At 42.8% G+C, this 23,336-nt stretch overlaps 1 protein-coding gene across 1 annotated transcript in view; it reads right to left on the bottom strand.

The window, feature by feature from the left end:
* Positions 1–1,174: 1,174 nt before the first annotated feature.
* The window catches only part of LOC119660709 (phosphatidylinositol 5-phosphate 4-kinase type-2 beta), a 40,860-nt gene continuing 18,698 nt past the window's right edge, over positions 1,175–23,336 (bottom strand). Inside the window, exons 3-10 of the mRNA XM_038069344.1 lie at positions 19,485–19,582; positions 19,124–19,373; positions 13,191–13,321; positions 12,378–12,546; positions 12,147–12,304; positions 7,895–7,992; positions 7,182–7,246; positions 1,175–2,639 (exon numbers count right to left, since the gene is read on the bottom strand). Of these exons, the coding sequence (XP_037925272.1) occupies positions 2,523–2,639; positions 7,182–7,246; positions 7,895–7,992; positions 12,147–12,304; positions 12,378–12,546; positions 13,191–13,321; positions 19,124–19,373; positions 19,485–19,582 (1,086 nt within the window). The 3' untranslated portion in view covers positions 1,175–2,522. The remainder of the gene's footprint in view (positions 2,640–7,181; positions 7,247–7,894; positions 7,993–12,146; positions 12,305–12,377; positions 12,547–13,190; positions 13,322–19,123; positions 19,374–19,484; positions 19,583–23,336) is intronic.

The raw sequence follows: 23,336 nt of genomic DNA, 5'->3' as shown, positions 1-23,336 counted from the left end.
GAATCACTCAGACGATATGGAGACTAATGGAATGGAAGCAGTGGGAGCTGTGAAGTCCTTCCAGAAGGCAATGTTGGCCCTGATTCAACAGGATAACAATCTTTACTAGGAACCATAGAAAAAAAAGAGCATTGACAAATTGTTTGTCGGTCGACATATTGTCGTCTCTATTTGTAATCATTTACCGAGGCAAACCTAGACCAGATACCGGTTGTTGCATGATTGACGGTCATGTTCATGAGAATTGAACCAAGCTCAGGGTGCACTTAAAAGTATGCTTGCCAAAAAACAACCGCCACATGGCAGCGCTTGCTAGAATGTTATCCAACATTGGGAAGTCAAAATACGCTCGCAGATTGCTCATAGCTGAAGCAGCGCGACTTATTTTATAATATGCACCTTCTCCTAAAATCCGTAGCGTTGAAATGAAGCAGCGCGGGTGGTGACAAACATTAACCCCATCGACATGCTTATGCGAAATAATGACTTTGCTCCACTAAACCAATGAATGACTGAATGGAGTTCAAGGCAGCATCTTCCGTGATTAGGCGAGAACTCTGAAGCACAAATATAACGCCAACTAGCCACATTCGTTGTGGAACTTTGCGTTATTAGTAGTTTTGAAATTGTGCTTCGTACGATTTTAGTCGTTGCTAGAGTGTCAGATATTTAGGTAGTGTCCATGCTTGAAACGGTACGACATTTTCCATGATTCAGAGTTTGCCTTTTTTCCCCATGTTTCTTAAGCGAATTGTTCTCAATACGTTAGAATACCCAGACCCAGGGCATGTAATTATTACTGCCCGAGATAGCAGACAAAAAAGGAACCTGAACGAAACGGAAGAACATCAAAATGTTTAAGTTGAAGGAGAATTGGCTCGAAGTTGACTTTGGTATTGTAAAAATACAAAATAAGCTGTTGAAAGAGGTGCGAAGGACTAAAACTCAACACGCTCTAGCCCTAGCGTCCCCATCGGAGGGAAGCGCGATGTTTCTTTCTAAGATGTTTGCACCTCCGTGCAGCAGAAAATTACTAGCCATCAGATGATGATGATGATGACTAGCTGAAGGATATAAATTTAAGACATAAGAAAGGAGACATGGAGAAGGAGGAGGAAAAGAATAAGAAAAGATATATAAAAAAAGTAAAGATGACAAAATATACAACAAAAAATTATCCTGTTTTTTTCAGAATATATTCATTTTTTTTTTTTCAAAATTATTTGTTTCGTAACAATAACCGAAATAATATAAAATTACATTGAACATAAACGAAAACTAAACAGATAACTCAACTAAACTTCCACATTATATGCTTTGTTTGTTTTCACTGATATTTTTCTTAACTGTTATCATTTTGAAATATTTCATCTTAATCATATATCCATTTTCTTAATGTATTTGTGTCTGTTTATGTTTTCTGCACACAATTAAAAAATTAAACTCGTCAAGCTTGTATCTAACTTTGTTTTCCCTTCTCGCGAATTTTAAATAGTTTTTCTTCCAGAATTTTCCTCGAAATTTCTAATCTCCTTGCTTTAAATTAAATGCAGTCCATAGTTGAATGTTTCATTGATAACTCTTTCCTTTTTAATAGTTTTGGTGCTGTACATCGGAAATTTTATTTTATTTTCATTTAAGTCGAGATTTAATATATTCATACTTTAACATTTTTTCGGTATGTAGTTTATTTGCTCTTATATTTCTTTTGTTTAAAAGCAAGCTTTAGGATTTACCATAAATAACATTGGCCATGAATCCCGATTTCAACTAAAAATGTCAATATTGAGCCTTTAAGAGGTTTTATATCGCTAGCAGTTCAACATGATCTAGTTTCTTGGTTTGTGAAAACAACGAAAAATAAACGTAATTTATATTCACTTTCATATATTTATATTTATTCAAATATATGTATTCAACATATATCTAAATATACACATGTATTTACACATATTTAACTTCAATATCAATGGCTTTATTTGGAGCTACCAATCTCAGTTTTTTGTCAAAAGTGAAATGCATTTGTCAGGCAACTTGAAAAATCTGAATCATTAGTTGTTATTAGCCTAACACTATATAATTCCGCTTACATCTCACTAAATAAATTAATTATAAAATCTATTTTAAACCATGCTCAATAAAAATAAAGAAATATGGAAAAATTATACGACGACGAACTAAAAAAAAAAAAAAATAAAATAATAAAATTTAACTTTGTCTCGAAATTTGATGTTTGCCATTGGTAACTCTTACTCAAGCCATATATATATATATATTGTGTATTTTGGCTTGCCTCGTTAGGTCTTACATGATCTTCATGAGTTTAACCTTGTTTTTAAATTATCTTAATAGTAGTATTTTTATGTTGCTGTTGTGGGAGAGGAGGATTAGTAATGTTTGTTCCATCTTAATTTCGCTTAGCCTAACTGTATAAACCTTGGGCATGCATGAATACGCAGTCAAACCACAAATTAAACGGGCGCACATATGGCAATGATACGCATAAAGTTTTCTTATTATTTTTACTCAATAGCCTTATCCATAAATTCGACAAATCTTTTCGCATACTGTTCAGGATCACATGTTGATATACCATCCACGTTACTCCCATATTTGACTGTTTTTGCTGCTTTAGCGGCCTTTGTTGAAAAGAAAAAACTAAGTTAGAACATTCCATATAATAATAATAAATGCTGATTTTTTATTTGTAGGTAGGTAGCTACGCAGGTATGCAGAGTTACGAATACAGGTATACCTCGACTTATATAATTTTTGACTTATATAATAATAATAACTCCGCCGAAGCCGGTCCCAAGCCCGGTTGTGAAAGGAGGAGGGATAGATAGCTTCAGTCTGAATGGCTGTACGCCACCGCAGCGTCTCAGGGGGTAGGTGATGAAAGTGCAGGAACTTTGCAGTCTTGCAGATTACCCACTAAGGAAGCTATCTCAACACCTGGCAGCTAGGGATAAAATGCACCACCAACAATGAGAAGGAGAAATTTGCGGTCCGGTACGGATAACCGGCGGGAGTCGTCTGACTTGGTGACTGGGTCGGGCTCTCGTAATGGACAGCACGGCGTCGAAACCGCTAGTCGTGGGGCGGTTCGACGTCTAGGCGCCACGACGACCAGGAGCACAGCTCCGCCTGCTGCAGCTGTTTCGCCACAATCTATGGCGACCACTTAAGCAGGTTCGCGTAGGAAGCGGATGAAATGGACTGAAGAAATGAACCTCTTCATCATCCGCTCCTACTACGAAATAACGGCGGTAGCGGGTATAACATCTTACCGCGCCTTGTTGCACCAGAGATTCGTCGAGCGTTTCCCGCAATTCGCGCACGTGACTGTGCAGCGAGTCGCAGACCAATACCGCTTTATTACTCGCAGCGACACAATCCCGGCCACCATCAGGGAGAGTGTTCGACTTGAAGTCATCGGGGAAACTGGTGACCGAGAGTCGATGGGGGCAGAGGCGGCGGCATCAACAACACCACGCCGCACTGCAGGCAACAGGTTCAGTACTCGCCGAAGCACTCTTCTCCACCGTCCAGCTGAAGTTTCCGCTGAGGTTCGGGACGAATTCCAAAGAGCGTGTATAGAATTCTCGGATATGGATCCTTTGCATAGACTAGGTATTCCCAGGCTCTATGCATCTCCAGCAACTCCGGGAATTCTATCTCAAATCAATGATGAGATTGCGTCTCGACTGTGTGCTGATATGTCGCTGCTGCAACTACAATCACTTGTGTATTGTGGTGCAGTTGCGGCTATTAGATTGCACGGTCAGAAGGTTCGCTTTCGCGTTATTGGTTTGAGTGACAAAAGAGATCCACCATGGAAAATTTGTCTGGAATGTCGGCGGGACTCACTAAGGCAGGACATTGCTAGACTGATTCAGATCAGCACTGGCAGTGCCAGCCGACGGGTGAGAAATAAAGTGCAGAGGGTTTACCGGAACTATGCCATCCCCTGTGAGACACCCGTTGTTGAAATTCTGGACACACTAAAACAGAAACTTTCTGTCATATGCAGTCGGTTACGACGGTATGGCGAAAGTTATTCCAGACGTGTCCAGAATGCAACATACGAGATCTCTCAACGAATCCCAACAGAGCGCCCAGACAATACAGTTCTCGGTGACGGAAGCGAAAGAGTATTGGGGTGGACTTTGGGGGTTACCTGCCCAGCATGCTGAGCATGCTGAGTGGATCACCGCCGAAGGCACCCGCCATGCCAATACACCTGGCATGAATTTCGCGGATGTTACCGAAGAGGAAGTTCGACGAGCCATAAACAGCTCGAAGAACTGAAGGGGCCCAGGTCTGGATCGGGTGCAGAATTTCTGGTATAAGAAATTTACCAGCGTACACAGTCGGTTGGCACGCAGTACAAATGAGGTCATGAGTCGGCCGGAGGAATTTCCACCTTTCCTCACTGCGGGGATTACCTACCTTATCCCTAAGGACACGGTGCAGGACCCCGCAGACACAAGACCGATCACTTGCTTACCAACCCTCTACAAATTCATCGCGTCCATTATTAGTGGAAGGATCAATGCGCACCTCGAGACCAACAACATTCTGTCCGAGGAGCAGAAGGGCTGCCAAGTTGGGTCAAGGGGTTACAAAGAGCAAGCAACTAAAGGCCGGAGAAACCTCTTCAGTTGCTATATCGATTATGCCAAGGCTTTCGACAGCGTTCCGCATACCTGGCTAATCGATATCCTACATCTGTATCGCATTGATCCGAAACTAATAAAGTTTTTGGCGACAGTCATGGAAGGGTGGCATACCACCTTATCAGTGCGTACATCTGAGGGTGCTAATACCTCAGAGCCCATCCGTATACGGCGGGGCATCTTCCAGCGGGATTCATTGAGTCCCCTTTGGTTTTGTATGGCACTGAACCCCCTTTCATGGCTACTGAATGATGCTAGAGGGCATGGTTTTGCAATAAAGTATGGCCTACGTGCTAAGTGCGAACTGACACCCTTGATGTACTTAGATGACATCAAGCTGTATGCTGGTACTGACGACCATCTTAGAAGTCTGTTGCGAATAATTGACATGTTTACCCGTGATATTTGGAAGGAGTTTGGATTGGACAAGTGTCGAATCCAAGCCATCCGCAAGGGTCATCACGAACCACATGCCGGACATAGCATTGGTGACCTCCACATCGAAGCTATGACCGAGACAGACTTCTACAAGTACCTAGGAATTCTGCAAGGAACCCATGCTCGAGTTGGTGATCTGAAAGATGCTCTGCTGTCCGAATTCCTGCGACGTGTAAAGCTGGTGCTGAAATCGCATCTCTCGGGGAAGAATAAAATGAGCGCGTTGAATGTATTCGCCATCCTGGCTTATGCATTCGGAATATTGCCGTGGACGAAGACCGATCTGGAAAACGTCCAGCGGCGGATACGGACAACTATGTCCAAATTCCGCATGCATCACCCAAAGTCTGCCGTGGAGCGGATGAACCTGCCTCGTGACATCGGAGGTAGAGGCATGGTTGACGTGGCGGCACAACATCATCGCCAAGTCGACTCGCTGCGCGCTTATTTTTACAGCAAAGAGCAGGCAAGTCCCTTGCATGTGGCTGTCTGTAAGGCAGACTGTGGACTGACTCCACTTAACTTGAAGGATCGATCCTTCAATCCTCTGAGTGGGGTGAAGTCGGACCAAGAGCGGATCGATGAATGGAAGTCGAAGGCAATGCATGGTAAACACGTGAATTATCTTTGGCAGCCATTTGTCGATTTGCATCTGTCGAACAGATGGCTGTGTGCTGGGGAGCTCTTTGCTGAGACGGAGGGGTTTATGTGTGCCATTCAGGATGGCGTGGTCGCCACCCGAGCTTATAAAAAGCTCATCATGAAAGAACGGGTGGAGAACGACCAGTGCAGAATGTGTGGTTCGGCGTTAGAGACGTTGGACCATCTCATTTCTGGCTGTACTGATATGGCACCGGTGAAATACATCACCAGGCATAATGCTGTATGTAAGGTTATCATCACGGGAACATGTTCTGTTTACCGATATGAGCCGCAAGCAGTACTTGATAGTTCTGCTTGCAGCATGTATTGGGACCGACAAGTACTAACTGATCGCCATACTCCACACAACAAGCCTGACGTACTGTTAGTTGACAAGACAGAACGCTCCGCGTATATTATTGATGTTGCTATCTCCCATAATAGCAACATTGAATGGAAATACGTGGAGAAGAAGGTGAACTATGAGCCATTGGCTCGGGAAATCAAAGAAATTTGTCGTCTCGAGCGGGTGGTTGTAGTTCCCATAATATTGTCAGCTACAGGTATTGTACCTAAATCCCTGACGGCTTCCCTTGATGTCCTGGGACTTTCGCACAGTCTGGTTCAGATCATGCAGAAGTACACCATTCTTCATACGTGCTCGATGTTGCGGGGAGTACTCGACGGATTCTCCCACTGACCTACCACCGGCCACCACCACCAGTGCCCCTTTAGTTTTTAAGTAGGTAGGATCGTCCGAGCCAAAATGCTTGGCACTTAGTGCTAGTATTAGGTAAAATCCGGCATCTGCCGAGATTGTGATAACTTGGAAATAATAATAATCGTTGACGCAACAATCCTCCAACCGCGAATTAGCTCAGGGGCGTTGGTACTCTCAGCAAAAAGCACTAACACTGATTAGTTTGGGATCAATGCGATACAGACGTAGGGCATTGCTTAGCCAGATGTGCGGGGCACTGTCAATAGCCGTGACGTAGTTGATATACCAAATAAAGAGACTTCTTTGACCTCTAGGTGCCTGTTTACAACCACCGATTCAATAACAAATTGCTCTTTGCACTTCTCCATCCAACTCGGGAACCCTTCTGCTTCTCGGACAGAATATTTTTCGTCTCAAGTTGGGCATTGACCTTTCCACTTATAATGCCCGTTATTTATATGTAGGAGCTTTATAAGTAGTCGGTCTTGTGTCTGGAGGGTACTGCATCACGTCTTTTTAGGGATAACGGTGACCGATTAAAGACCTGGCTTATATCCAGTCCAAAGCCTCCTCACATCTTCAAGCAGGCTATAAATTTTTTTTTTTAAATTTATTTTCCTTAAGAAGGGTATAAGTCCGAGCCGGAAACATTATTTGTAAAATTAAACTTATTGAAATAAACAACTGGGGACAAGACTTACCTGTTTCTTAACTCCATACAACGTTAAAACGTCGATGATAGCCATGAAATAAATTTCTTGTTTCTCTAAGAAGCAGAAGATAAAAGAGAAAACAAATGAAATTAATATAACAAGAAAGTTATTACATATTGATATAATTTGCATGGTAATAATACGGTTCATATAACCTGGACAATTTGAAATTCTATCGGCATGAATTAACGTATGAGGGAGTGAGGAGAATACACAAAAAAGTGTTCAGCAAGAATCTTCTTAATTAAAACAAGAAGGTAACTGTTTCGTTAGGTTGGAATGTGGTGGATAGTACCACTTGTTTTAACAAAATTGGTCCCTGGAATGGGCACTCTATATTTTAGCGTTACAGAGTTATGGCAAATAGTTATATTTTCGAAATGATGATGACCTTTGTAATTGAAAAAATATCCATTTATAAAAAAAATTTTATGTAGCTTCCAAAAATGGTATCAAATTTTGAATTAAATAATTCAGGGAGTGGGAAATTGTGATTTTCTTTGGGAAGATCAAGCTTTTTGACACTATTCATAAAAAGCGGTATAATTTCGTAACGGCAAAAGATAGAATCCCCATCCCCTTGTCGAATTTTTCCCAAACAAGCAAGTACTATACACCATTAAAATTTCTTTCGTCGTGAACGGTGCAATCTGTATAGTAATATAATTTAAATAATCATCATCATTTAAAGTTACTCTCACCTTCTAGACTAGGTATGGCATAAATATCAATATCGTGAATTATCTCATTGTATTGTCCAATGCATCTTGGCGAATCAGGTGGCGTATTGTATGTAAACCTTCACATAGTAAAAATATGAATAAAAATATAGTATATTTATTTATTTTAAAAAAGTTGTACATCAAAAATAAACATAAAGAATATAAATATGAATACAAAAAGATTATTTTTTGAATACATAAAAATTAGAAATATGAAAGACCAGAATATGTAAGTTTTAAAAGATTAGTGAAAGCACTCCCCAGGCAAATATTACCCCAACCCCCGCTCAGAAACCAAAGAAGCAAAAGATACCGGTAATTACCGGATATTCATTAAATGTTCCTGTTCTGTTAAAGTCCCTTAAGGCAAAAGGAATAAAGGCAACGTTCAAGAACACGAGGGCGGATAAGACCCTCATTTTCGCCGAATCCATCCAGGATCACGGCAAAATCTTCGCTCTCATCAAAGAGCAAGGCTTAAACGCCACAACAAGCCCACGCCCCTCAACGGAGATGCCGCAATGCTGCAACTGCGACAAAGTCGGACATCCCGCCAGCTTCCGCGGTTGCCCAGCATATAAAGATATGCTGGCCCGAAAAGAAGCTGCCAAAGTCCGCAAATCTAAAGAAGCACAGCAGACCAAACAGGCAGTAGCACAACTGTCGCAAAGTTTGGCCAAACCAGATATATCTTACGCCCAAGCCATGAAACAATCACTGCCCTGGGTGGCCCCTGCATCTCCACCTCCAACAAAGTCTCTCCCAAACCAGCCGGCTGCATTCCGTGAATTGGTTGGAGCCCTCACCTCAGCCAGCACGAATGAACAAGGGCAATTCGCTGCCATTAAACTTATTCTTAATTTATGGAGTTAAGTATCTCACGCCAAACGTGCCACTGTCCAGGTGTTGATCGACTCTCTGAAAGCAGACATTTATTGCGTTTCGGAGACCCATCTTAAAAGCAGGCATAATGTGAACTTCACCGGATATAACATTATCCGGGACGATAACAACACCGGCTCTGCCCTATTAATCAAAAAAGATTATGAATTCGAGGAAGTCGCCATAGACAACCTGCTAACCTGTTCCACTGCGGCGGCTTTCATTAAAACGGCTGGCAATAAACGGATTCTCATTGTCTCCGTTTATATTAGGTGCCAATCAAGAAATGAGGAATCGGGCCATGACTTAAAAGTCTTGAGCGATCTCCAGTTAAAATCTAATTACCTTGTCTTTTGAGGCGACTTCAACTCCAGGCACACTCACTGGGGCGACACGGCCATTAACTGTAATGGGAAAACCCTGCTCAAATGGATCCACGACCTTTTCTCGCCTACCAGTCTCGTGATGATCTTGCCGAATTCTCCGTCAAGGCCCAGTAGTCAATCTATATTAGACTACTTCCTTCTGTCTATGGAAATGAAGCAAAGCTTTCAGGTAATATCATGTGATACCTTACCAGGCATGTCCGACCGTTTCGCGGTCAATCTCAAACTGTCTTCACCTCTTTCTCTGAAAAAGAGAGTAATTAGGTCCTTCGCCCACACTGACTGGGATAAATTCAGGGCTGAGTTAGCACCAAAACTCAACTTTAAAAAGCTCTCAAATAATCGGAATCTGTCGGACAAAGAAATCGACGAGGCTATTAACTTGGCGTCTGACGCTATTGACACTACTACACGCAGGAACTCTAAGCTGATAAAAGCCGATGAGTTTGAATTCAATTCTCTTCCACATGAGATAATGCTCCACTTGAAAGTTAGGCAGATTTGGAGGCGTAATCTCAAGCGCAAATTTCACGAGCACGGGAATAAAATAAATGCGGAATATAAAACATTACTCTCCCGGATTAACTGTCTCGGTACGCTAATCCGTGGTATGGTGGCGACTTTCCGTAGCAAGGAATTGACCCGCAAACTTGCAGATATTAAGCCTGGAGCTAATATGTTCCAAAATATCAACAGGCTAACCGGGAAATACAAATCCCACAACTTTGTTCTAACCCAAAACAAAGTGCGAGTCTGCAGTGATGCTGAGAAAGCAAAAACACTTGGGGAATACTTCGAGCGGCAGCTCAACGCAACACCTCCGAGCAACAGAACGGCTCTCACTGAGACAGTTGATTCAACAGTCAGAGATTTCACTTCTAGGAACTGCTACAGAATCACATCTTTTTCTGCCCAGAACCCTTTAAACAAGCCTACTGATTCGAGCAAATTTCTGAGTTTATCACAACTCACTGCTATTACCCATAACCTTAACGGTAAAAAGTCAGCAGGCCCAGATGGAATTACGAATTTCGTCTAAAAAAATCTTCCAGTAGCCTCCCTTAAGTTACTGCTTGCGGTTTTTAACAACTGCATTAATAATGGCTACTTCCCATCCACCTGGAAAATAGCCAAAATTATAGCCATTCGGAAAGGAGGTGTCTCCTGTGAACCTGGTAACTTCGTACCCGTTTCGCTTCTATCTAACCTGGGGAAGCTTTTTGAGAAAGCATGGACCGTAGAGCTGGTCCAACATTGCAATCTTAACAACATTATTCCAGACCATCAGTTCGGTTTCCGTGCTAAACACGGAACACAGCACGCCCTGAGCTACCTCCACGATACTGTGGCCGGCAGACTTAACGTCAATAACAAACCCACGGTAGCTTGCGCTCTGGATTTAGAAAAGGCCTTTGATTCCGTCTGGATAAACGGGCTAATATATAAACTGATCAAATACGAATTCCCAATCCCGACGATCAGACTTGCCACTGGTTTCTTCGAGGATAGACATTTTTACGGCAGTGTCGGAAATGAGATTTCCGATCTCTTGCCGGTTACTTCCGGGGTGCCGCACGAATCCATTTCTGGTCCTACTTTATATAACATTTTCACTGCTGATGTCCTCTCCCCTGAGGTCGGTATGCAGTAACTTATGCAGTATGCCGACGACACACTCGTCTACTCCTCTAATTTTCGCCCAGACAAGGCAGTTAGGGATATAGAGGATTACTTGATTGACCTCTGCTACTACTACCAGAGCTGGGGTATTAAAATTAACTCAACCAAGACACAAGTCTATATCTTCAGGAGGAAATCTAGGGGATCTAGATCCATCCACAGGAAGGCTAAACGCCTGAAACTGGAAATCGGGAGTGCAATAGTAAGAGGGTCGAAATCGATCAAATATCTAGGAATCAATTTCAACGAATTCCTAAAATTTAACGACCATGTTGAACTCGCCATTGGCAAAGCAAATGGTGCATTGCGCAAGATCTACTTTCTTCTTTGCAAAAAAGTGGGTCTAGGCACCAAAACTAAGCTGATCCTATATAAAAACTCTCATCAGGCCCATCATATGCTACGGAGCCCCTTCGTGGATCACTTGCTCTTCGAAAGCCATGGATAAATGCATGTCTTTCGAACGCCGTGTATTAAGACATTGCACTGGATTGTCTTACAATTGGAAGTGGACTAAGAAGTGCAGCAGGAACGCCATAGTATACCGGCGAGCAAATATAGACCCCATTAGAGAATATATTCTCAACATTACGGAGCGGTTTTTCAATAAACTTGAAAACCATCCAAACCCAAAAATTAGAAGACTGCATGAGCAGGGCAAAACAATCCCACTAGCGACTTTCCTTAGGCCGTGCCAGATACTGAACCTTGACCTAAAATCAATAATCCTCTCCCTCTTTGACACACCTTGCCTGGTAGGAGTGCAAAGAGGCCAAGGAACGTTGTAAATTACAGTTTATTTTTACACAATAAAGTTAATTACAGAGAAGGTCGGGTAGGCCAAACAATGTATAGCCACCCATTGTAATAATTCTAAGCTACTTTTAAGCAAAATGTATCAGATGTAAGACAGTAATTGGAAATAAATAGTCACAAAGTTAATTTTCTTTATTTTTTTATTTTTGAGAATTGTGGGGTCCTCAGTCCGCATCAACTTAATGCTGGGCCAGACCAAATGGGGAGCAACTTACTCCCTCTTTTTTGGATCCACGGACCCCTCATTTAGGGCTTAGCACCCAAACTTTGCAAAAATGTGAGGCGATGACGGCTTTACGGTTTCTTACCAGAACAGAGGCAAATCGTCAGACGCTGCTGCACCTCTGACCATACGAATTATCGAGATTCTACTGTATTAAATATCTCATTCGAAAAATAGTTTTAAAATTATATAAAATGTAAAATTAACAAGAAATAAAAATATAAAAAAAAAAACTATAATTTACCTTTCACCACTATCACATTCTTCACTTTCACTAGTTTCACCGCGTCCGGCATTTTCTCTGGCATTTTCACTTTGTGCTGCCGCCTCCTCCTCAGCCCGAACACAATCATGTATACCGACTAGCAAGGAATAGTCCATAATATGTAGCTTTGTAAGAAACTATGCAATATAAAAGTAGGAAAAATATAAAAATTACTAATTATAGCTTGTGATTATTTTCAAGGGAACCTACATCAACATCATTTTTCAAAGTTTCCACTAATTTTTCTTTGGAAACTTCACCAATTTGTATTCGAATTTTTTGTTTCATGAAGTCATTATCTTTATATGTTGGTAAAGGTTTTTCTAATTCTTTTTCTGATGCTTCACGATCAACCGTACTACCCTTTAAATCGAATTTTCTGCGAATGAAAAAATATAAAACAAGATTTAGTAGATCTAGAAATGGTTTCTCGTTTATGATGGTACAAACTTTAATGGTGAATAGTACCATTTGTTTGAGGATAATTAATCCATAGAATAGGCTCTCTGTCTTTTACCGTTACATTATTATACCGTTTTTCGTGAATAGTGTCAAAAAGCTTGATCTTCCCAAAATAATCACCATTTTCCCACTCCCTCACTCAGTTAAACCCAGATTTGGATACCATTTTCGGAAACTTCATAAAATTTCTTATAAACGGATACTTTTTCAATTACAAAGGTCATCATCGCTTCGAAGATATAACTGTTTAAATTTTAAAGAAATTTCATAATCGATTTTTAGCTAGATTTTATGCAGTTTCCGAAAATGGTATCAAATCTGGACTTAAATGATTGAGGGACCTGGGAGTTGTGATTTAGTTGGCAAGGTCGAGATTTTTGACACTATTCAAGAAAAACAGTGTAGCTCTGTAACGGTAAAAGACAAAGTAGATATTCCTGGACCAATTTTCCTCAAACAAGTGGTACTATCCACCATTAACATATGTAGGATCATAAACGGGATATCTTGTATATAAATCCCTTATATATTTTATACGTACTAATTTTAAATAACACTTACTTGTGTATTGTTAAATGTGAACTAAAAACATTTCGCATAACAACAAAATAGTATTGTACACTCTCAACAGTTAACCTATACATTCCCAGATACTGTGGTAGCAATGTCTTTCCGTGGCGTTCAACAATATACTGGAAGGAATAAACAATTAAAAACATGTTGACCAAAACATGGAAAAATTCAGGAATAAGTTAATCAATCAATTGTGGGGATTTCTATCACTTTTATTTTCTTTTGTTAGGATAAGATTATCCAGATGAAACGAATCTAGGCACAAACAGGGGTTTGGCATATAATTCTACTAGGAGGAACTCCTCTGGCTTCAGTGCTCTTTGGAAATCCGAGATCTTGGCTGTCTCACAGAAAAGGATGAGACGACCGAGACCTCAGTGAATTTTCGAGGCCAAAAACTCGCTATGGTGGAAGTTCATCATCATCACCAATGGCGCAACAACCCATATCCGGTCTAGACCTGCCTTAATAAGGAACTCCAGCAGACATCCCGGTTTTGCGCCGAGGTCCACCAATTCGATGTCCCTAAAAACTGTCTAGCGTCCTGACCTACGCCATCGCTCCATCTCAGGCAGGGTCCGGCTTGTCTTCTTTTTCTACTATAGATATTTCCCTTATAGACTTTCCGGGCTGGATCATTCATGCGGATTAAGTGACCGGCCCACCCCAACCTGATGAGCCGGACTTTATCCACGACCAGACGGTCATGGTATCACTCATCGATTTCGTCGTTATGTAGGCTACGGAATCGTCCATCCTCATGTAGGGGGCCAAAAATTCTTCAGAGGATTCTTCTGTCGAACGCGGCTAAGAGATCGCAGTTTCTTTTTTTTTGCTAAGAACCCAAGTCTCCGAGGAATACATGAGGACTGGCAAAATCATAGTCTTGTACAATAAGAGCTTTGATCCTATGGTGAGACGTTTCGAGCGAAACAGTTTTTGTAAGCTGAAATAGGTTCTATGGGCAGCCAATAACCGTGCGCGGATTTCATTGTCATAGCTGTTATCGATTGTCATTTCCGACCCTAGATAGGATAAATTTTCAACGTTCTCAAAGCTGTAGTTTTCCATCTTTATTCTTGCCGTTTGACCAGTGCGGTTTGATGTTGTTCGTTGGTTGGTTTTTGGAGCTGACGTCGTATTTTATCAATAGATGGCGACACTTAGACATATCCTGTCTTGTACTTATCGTATCTGTGCTACCAGTGTCTCTTTGATAATGTTGTGATCGTACGTTTCAGTCTCAAGTTATAGCGCATCAAAAATGGAGTTCATCAAGGAAGAAATTCGTCACATTTTACAGTTTTACTACCTGAGAGATAAAAATGCAACGAAGGCGGCCGAAAAAATTTGTGAGGTTTATCGGCCCGATACTGTAACGATTCGCACAGCACAGCGTTCGCTAGACCCTCAATTCGGTCCTCTACTGTGAGCAACTCGACCGTTTGAAGCAGGCGATTGACCAAAAGCGGCCAGAATTGGTCAATAGGAATGGTGTTGTGTTCCACCAGAACAACGCTCGACCTCACACATCTTTGATGACCCGCCAGAAGGTACGGGAGCTCGGATAGGAAGTCCTATTGCACCCACTGTATAGTCCGGACCTGGCACCAAGTGATTACCAGCTATTCTGGTCCATGCAAAACGCTCTTGGTGCTACCAAGTTCGGGCGGGGAATAATGAAACCGCCTTCTAAATGGCAACAAGTTTGCGAACAAAACGGCACATATTTCACCTAATTCGGATAATCCTAAGTATGTTAAATAAGGCGCCAAATTTCGATCACAAATACGACATTTCTTTTTCCCCAACCCAATATTTTGATGTGCAGCCCAAGATCTCGCGCCGCCTGCTCGATCTGGATGAAGGCAGTTTGTGCAGCGGACAGGGCTGCAGCTGGAGTCTCGGCCTTGAGCCGGCTAATGACGAATGGGGTCCTATATCGACTAGGAGACGTCTCCTTATGGGGGTAACGCAATCGGTTCTGCTCTATGGCGTAAGGTAAGGAGGTGCATTGTAAGCGCTTTGCTCAAATACAGAGACGTGGAACTTTGCGAGTCGGGTCTGCTTATTGCACTGTCTCCAAACCGGCGGAAGTGATCCCTGTTTCCCTGCTTGCCAAGGAGCGTAAAGCTATCTACCGCCGTAAGGACGAGAGCTTAAAAGAGGTGGTTGGCCGTGAAGAACGTCATCACACTCTTACCTAGTGGTAAGCCTCCTATCTTGGTGGACTTGAAGAGGATGGTGACTCTCGCATTTACACCGGCATTGCGAATAACTTTCTCTTAGACCGTTGTTGATGTCGAATGGTCTCGAGGGTGATCCTGCTGTTTTTACCTGGTCTCGCACATTCGTCAGAGTCAGCCTAGTCAGTCTTATCAATTTCGTTGGGATACCGAATTCTCTCATGGCCGTGTTCAGTTTTACTCTGGCTATGCTGTCATAGGCGGCTTTAAAGTCGATAAAAATATGGTGCAACTGATGTCCATATTCCAACAGTTTTTCTATGGCATGCCGCAGAGAGAAAATCTGATCTGTTGCTGATTTGCTTGGAGTGCAGCCTCTTTGGTATGGGCCAATCATGTTCTAGCAAGACAGTGGAAAAAATATCTTATAGATGGTACTCAGCAACGTGATACCTCTATAATTGCTGCACTGCGTGATATCCCCCTTTTTATATATGAGACAGATAATGCCCCGTTGCCAGTCGTCAGGCATTGATTCCCTGTCCCATACTTTGAGCATCAGTTGATGAACCACTTGGTGTAATTGGTCGCCTTCCGATATTTAACCAATTCGGCTGTAATTCAACCGGCTCCTGGCGACTTATGGTTTTCAAGCCGATGAATTGCACGGAGTATTTCTTCTATGCTTGGTGGTGGTAGCATTTGTTCGTCATCCTCAGTTGGCGGGACCTCCAACTCGCATATATTTTTGTTGTTGAGCAGTTCACCAAAATATTCAACCCATCGCTTCAATATGCCCATTCTGTCGGAAATCAGATATCCTTCTTTGTCTCGGCAGGATGAGTATCGGAGTGTATAGGCTTTCATCCTGCTGACTTGTTGGTAAAACTTGCGCGCCTGGTGCGATTGCTCCCTGTACTTTCCGAGTTGACGGACTTTTTGGTTCTCCCAGGCTTCCTTCTTCCGTCTGTGAAGTCGTTTCTCCGCTCGACGGAGTTCGTGATAAGTCTCTGCGCGTGCCCGCGTTCTTTGAGAATGCAACATTACTCGGTATGCGGCGTTCTTCCGTTCTGTTGCTAGCTTACGTTCATCGTCAAACCAGCCATTTCGACTTTTCTTGCGGTTGAGGTCAAGTATTTTTGGGGACGTATCACTGATAACGTTCTTCAGGTGGTTGTGAAGATCATTTGTTGATGCTTCATCTCTAGGACTTCTGTTAGCTGCGGTTATTGCGGCATCCATTTCGGCCTTATAGGTGTTACGAAGGGCTCTTGTGAATGGTTTCAGTATTTACTCTCACCTGATTGTCAGAGGGGATTGTAGGTGGTGTTGTAATTCGGGCTCGTAGCACTATGACAACGAGATAGTGGTCCGAGTTTATATTGGCCCCCTAGATGTTCTTACATTCATCAAGGCTGAGAAGTGGCGGAGTTCGATCAGCTCGTGGTCAATTTGGTTGAAAGTGGTCCCGTCTGGAGAGGCCCACGTTTCTTTGTGGACCGTTTCCCGCGCATACCAGGTACTTCCAACAACCATTTCGTGTGATGCAGCTAACTGGATATACAGTCTGTTACATAAGAGCGTGGTCGCTGTTACACGTAGATAAAAAATCGGAGCGTCCTGTTTCTTTTTCTATGACATAGAGGGCACCTCAGTCCTTCATGTTTTTTGTAAAAAGTCAGCTCTCTGTCAAATTTAGTCTTTAATTGAGTGGTTTTTCGAAATGAGTGCTGTTTACGCCTCTCGCCTTGAGGCAATTTTTCTATGTTTGCATGAAAAAGGACCCAAATTAACGCAAACTGCTGCTGCGAAATATAAGGGAAAGTCGAAGCAGTTCGTTAGCAAGTGGATAAATCGCTATAAAAAGGTCGGTAACGTTGATGTTTTTCCTGATCGCGGAAGTGCAAGCAAAGTCTCAAAAAAAGACGAAAAAAAGATTCTTGCATTGTTCTCGAAAAATCAAACTTTGACTTTACGTGGAGCTGCTGTGAAATTGAAAGCAAAAGGTATTGACATATCTTACGGAACGATTCGCAGGCACTTGCTTGCCAATAAACTGAAATATCGCAGTACTTTGGAAAAATCAATGTTGAGTGCAAAACACGTTAAAAAACGAGTGGAATGGGCGAAGGAAACTTGGACCGCGATTGGAGCAACGTAATTTTTTCTGATGAATCCTCCTTCTGGGCATTTCCGAGCATCAAACACGCCTGGACAACCTCCACCAGTAGGATGCTTCAACGGACTGTTAAACACTCCGTCAAGGTCCATGTTTGGGGGTGCTTCTCAAACAAAGGTTTCGGTACTTTGTTCTTATTTACCGAGAATTTAAATGCCAAAAAAATGAATAAAATATATCAAAAGGCTTTGTTACCATCTGCTAAGCAATGGTATATCAAGAAAAATGAAAGCTGGATCCTTCAAGATAACAACGATCCGAAACATCGGAGTCGAGCGTGTAGCGAGTGGAAGGCGCAAAATGGAGTTGTCACTTTAGATTGGCCATCTCAGTCACCGGATGCAAATCCCATAGAAAATGTGTGGGCTCTGATGAAAATGCAGCTTCGCAGACGCAAGCCATGTAATTTAGATCAACTTTCTCGACAAATTCGGAAAATTTGGAGGTCTTTTCCGGTAGAATATGCAGAAAAACTACTGGAAAGTATGCCCCGACGGTGCCAGGCCATAATTGACAATGCAGGAGATTGGACTTGCTACTGAGGTATTTGCATTGAGTATTGACGACCAAATTATCAATAAATTTGCGAATTTTCGAAAAATCAATTGTTATTATTTAACAGTGACCACGTTCTTATGTAACAGACTGTAGCTAACTGAATAATCCGCAGTACGATATTATTGGTATCCCTATGTAAGCTATGGGAGCCGACGTATCGCCTGAATATTGGTTCCGTTCCTACTTGACTGTTGAAATTTCCAAGTATGATTTTGATATCATACTTGGGACAGGCTTCGAAGGTCCACTCAACTGCCTCGTAGGAGGTATCCTTCTCCGGCTCTGCAGTCTCCCTCTGTAGGGGCGTGAACGTTTATGAGGCTTATATTTCTAAAGTTGCCTCGCAAACGCAGAGTGCATGGCCTTTTTCTTATATTTTCAAAGCCGATAACAGCAGGTTTGATTTTGTGGCTAAGAAACCTACTCCAAGCATATGGTTTACTGGATGGTGTAGCGGCTCTTCTCCAGGAAACCGGTCCCTGTCCAACGCATCTCTTGCAACGCTGTTACATCAGTCCTATATTGGGGCAGGGGGTTACGGATGTCAAGATTACCTGAAAGACCACTTTCTACTCTGTGAGGCGCTGGAGGGGCAGAGACAGATGGAAATCACGTCGGGGGTCGTACTGGGGTTCGCCTTACAGTCAGTTCTCTGGAGTAGTTCATAAGGTAGTCTGCTTGACATGTCGCACCCGGTTGGTCACGCAAATGTGCCGCACTTGTCGCCGGACACACCTCCGGGGCTAATGCTCTTGATTAATGAATGGTGATCGCGGGAGTGAGCCCCCGTGGCCATTAGTTAAGAAACAGAAGAGAGAGAACCCAAAAAACCTGGAGAACTGCAACATACACAACTCTCTTGGAAAAATGAATAAAGAGGCTGACGAGCTTCCCAGTTAGGAACTTAGGTCCGGGGCTGAACATGCGTAAGGGCTTAGGCTATAAGTCCACAGACTAATTATAGATTCGATACCTATTTATAATAAATATATACTTACCGGATGGTAATGTTTTAAAAATGCATGCATTCTTTCAATTTCTTCGGACGTTAAACTTTTTATAATAAAAAATTTATCATAACTCTGATAAAATTGTGCACCAGATTTTCCAGATGAATCAATTTGCATTGGTTGTGAGCGTGTCAATGACTCACGATAATCAACATCATCAATACCAAAACGTTCACGTAAATTACGAAAGACTAACGGACAATATTCTTTTACTTTGAAATGTGATGGCATATTTTCTCTGTAAAAATAAAATAGAGAAAAAAAAACAAAAGATAAATTTTTATCCATGGATATTTAATTTTTTTTCCTCTTTATGTGTCTAAGCGACACACGAAAATTTAACACTTACTTATTGAATAAATGATTATCAACTTTTATCTTAGAATACGCTCGAAAGTCATCTGGCAATAGCATGACCGGAATATTAACGTGACTAAGTTCATTTATCTAGAATGAAATTTATTAAATATTAACCTCGAATTACTCAATTCATTGTGATAGATCAGATTCATTTAGGGCTCTTTGTATTGAAGAATGACATTGCTTTAACGTTGTATTTCACTTCATCATATCTAACGACCCATTTGATTCAAGTCTTGGCATTTAATGATTACCGCAACCTAAAGTTTTTTATTACATATACTTACCTATATCCGGTGTTCCAAAACAACCAACTAATTTCAGTTTCGGAAAGTACAAATCGAGACCTTTCATTTGATACCCCACATCACTATTTCCGATGAAAAAAAAATTGGAATCCCCCCTTTGCATATATGGGGAGCCCCCCTTTAAAACTCCACCTAAATTTATGCCACTCCCTGTATGCATGGGACTTCATAGCTCCCATCTGTCCATCAAATTTCGTTCGGATCGGTTTAGCCGTTTTGGAGAAAAATGTGTGTGACAGACAGACAGACATACATTGAATCGATTTTAATAAGGTTTTGTTTTACACAAAAACACAAAAAAAGAAAAAAAAAAAAACGAATCGTCTTTAAAATACTAATCTCCCCCTCGGACACCACCTTGTCATGATGGGGGGAGCTTGTGGTAGTTTACTACTACACTAAGGGTGTCCAAAAACACATGAAGATTTAAACAAAGGATTGTAACTCTCTAAGTGGTAAGCAGTGGCAGATTTCGAATCCACCCGCGACTTTGAGAAATCAGGTCGTGACCGAGACACGGATTTTGGAGTCCCCACCTAATTCATGTTCTCCCACGGAGAAATCTGTGTAAGACAGGCTCTCCACTTCAGTGAAAAACCTACACCCGTTGTCTACGGCGTGGTCCACCAAAAAGGATTGTAAAGCAACTCCCTTAATGAGAGGAACTGAAAATCTAACTACGGGCGGCCTGTCGGTGACACTGTTGCCTAACTCTTCTAAAATACGAGAGGGGAAGGCTCGGCAGAAAGAAACTGTAGCGGCAAAGGAGAAAGGACTACAAGCTTGCCTGTCAGAACCTTCTCCGCCTGTACCAGCAAAAACGGAAGAAAAGGAAGCTGGTAATGTGCACGCAACTGGTCTAACGCCGGTATGTGAAAGCATCCATGCAGCCCGGACTCCGTGAAACTGGGAAGGCTTTTAGCCGAAAACGGAAGGCACTGCGAAAAAAGGGAAAATTTCTTGGGAATGAGGACATGGACTTTGCTACACCAACAAGTGTGACAATATCCAGAGAAATCGGACGCAAGCAAGCGGGACTTTTGGCGGAAGGTGAGAACAAGCTGGTAATACCGGTAAGATCCTCACTGAATGCAGCAGACTTTTCAGTTAGCGGTGGTTTTCATAGTAGACTGCACTTATGACATAAGAATTAGTCAAATCAACCTGCAACATGCCAAAGCTGTTTCCTATCTACTGGCGGCAAAGCTGGCAAAGTTGCAGAACTGTTCTTATATATTTTTGATTCAAGAGCCGTAGCTTCGTTTTAACAGAATCTGTCGTACTGGATCAGTCAAGGAGACTAGGATCTTCTTCGATGAAAGATCCTCAAGACCGAGGCCCTGCGTTCAAATGTCAAAATTATTAGAGGCAACCATGCTGAGACTATTCTGTTCCGAACTAATAATGGTCACTCAGTCGACGATTACCTACCTTGTCGTGGTACGGGAGCTCAGTAAGGAAGATCCTCCAGGAAACGGGAGGTGACACCTAAAACCAAGCGGTAATCAAAACCCCAAGCCAAAGTGTGACTACCATGCCGAGGGCTGAATGGTCACAGGGGTTAAGATGTGGCCGTAAACGGTGAACTCTGGGTATCAGGCAACCCCCAGTTTCAACTAGCCTTGACTCGGCAAAAAGGGGCTCTGCCGAGATCGACTTACTTTCTCCGGAAAAATTGAGGCCATGGCAGCCAACTATGAAAAAAAGAAAAACATAGACCTATAAAGCAAACACAGTTAAACTTCGATCGTGACGATCCAACCCAGAGTGAAGAGGCAACCCTGAGCTCATCGATGGAGAACCTGAGTCTAGACTCAGATTCCCCACAAGTGGGAACCACTCCAATTGGGACCCAGTCTTTAACGGACGAGCCGAAGCAGGCCCCTTCTGTCAGCACTCCTGACTCCAATCGGCGCCACCTGCTGAGGCTAAAGTTTTGTCCATGAATCCACGGACAGCAAACCGCTCTCGGGCAAACAACCTCCGAGCAAACCGCCTTCGGGCAACGCACAACCCAAGAGCTGTGCCAAGGTTGAGGGGAAACCGAAGCGGCAGCGGTCCTCGGACGATCCTAACTCTTCGACACAAAAGGCACCAAAGAGGGCTCGGCCGGCAACGGATAGGCCGTCATTTGTAGCCAAGGCTATCGAAGCCGATGGATGGGTCCTGTATGACGACTCTAATCCATCCGGCTACGATACTTAGCAGTGCGAACAGCTTAGAAGGAAACTCCTCCTAGCTGTAAGGACTGCGTCCGCGCAAGGTATTAAGCTTTGCTTTGAGTCATTAGGTGTATACCGTAAAATGTGCTTTCTCTGGCTTCCAGAAGAAGAGTGAAATGGTGTTGGGGTTCTGGAACAATTTGGTGTACAGAACAACCTCAACACTTCCACCTGGTTGCTGCTAAGCGGGAAAACAGAAGAAAGAGCCGATAGGCCGGGAACTTTTCTCACTATCGGCGTTCCCGAACCCGATGTTAAGAAGGTTCGGGAAAAATCGGGCTGCCGGCTCTACTATGGGCTGGGGACCGTCACGTTACAAGTGTCGGCTCCTAAAACCATTGAAGGGGACATGCAGCCCTCGGCATCTTCACCTGAAACGTAGATGAAGTGCCACATTTCCCAAATAAATTTGCAGCATTGTAAAGCGGCGACTGCACTTATCAACCGCCGGATCAGTAGCTGCAAGACATTTATATACCTCATACAAGAACCCTGGGTTGTTGGTAGGGTAGTCACGGACCTAAACTTCCAACATGCTGACCTGTTGTATGCCAATGGAAGCGATCGACTCCGCTCCTGCATGGTAGTCTGACGCATTGATTTCATAATGGGCATGGATGCATTTCCACCCACTCCATTTCGGAATCCGCGGAAGACCGATTGGATGATGTATAAAATAGAGCGCACGAGTCACGATCCCTGGGAAAGGCATCAAATCCATTGATGGAATTGAGAAGACAATCCAGATGATCACAACTAACATGAGAGAAGCTTTCGAAGAAAGCGGTCCACTCAAGATGCCATCATCATCAACGGCGCAACAACCGATATCCGGTCTAGGCCTGCCTTAATAAGGAACTCCAAACATCTCGGTTTTGCGCCGAGGTCCACCAATTCGATATCCCTAAAAGCTGTCTGGCGTCCTGACCTACGCCATCGCTCCATCTTAGGCAGGGTCTGCCTCGTCTTCTTTTTCTGCCATAGATATTGCCCTTATAGACTTTCCGGGTGGGATCATCCTCATCCATACGGATTAAGTGACCCGCCCACCGTAACCTATTGAGCCGGATTTTGTCCACAACCGGACGGTCATGGTATCGCTCATAGATGCCAAAGAAGGGTAAAACACCATGGTGGAACTCGGATTTGGCAAACCAGAGGAGAACGACAAGGATGCTCCTCAATCGTGCTCTGAAGTGTGATTCAGGCGCTACCTGCAATCGCTATAAAGAGGCACAGAAAGCTCTAAAGAAGAGCATAAGATCGGCCAAACGATCATCTTGGAGACGCTTTTGCGAAGAGACTAACTCT

This window comes from Hermetia illucens, chromosome 7, assembly GCF_905115235.1.
Source record: "Hermetia illucens chromosome 7, iHerIll2.2.curated.20191125, whole genome shotgun sequence".
NCBI classification, from domain to species: domain Eukaryota; kingdom Metazoa; phylum Arthropoda; class Insecta; order Diptera; family Stratiomyidae; genus Hermetia; species Hermetia illucens.
This window is presented reverse-complemented; position numbering and strand designations above follow the sequence as displayed.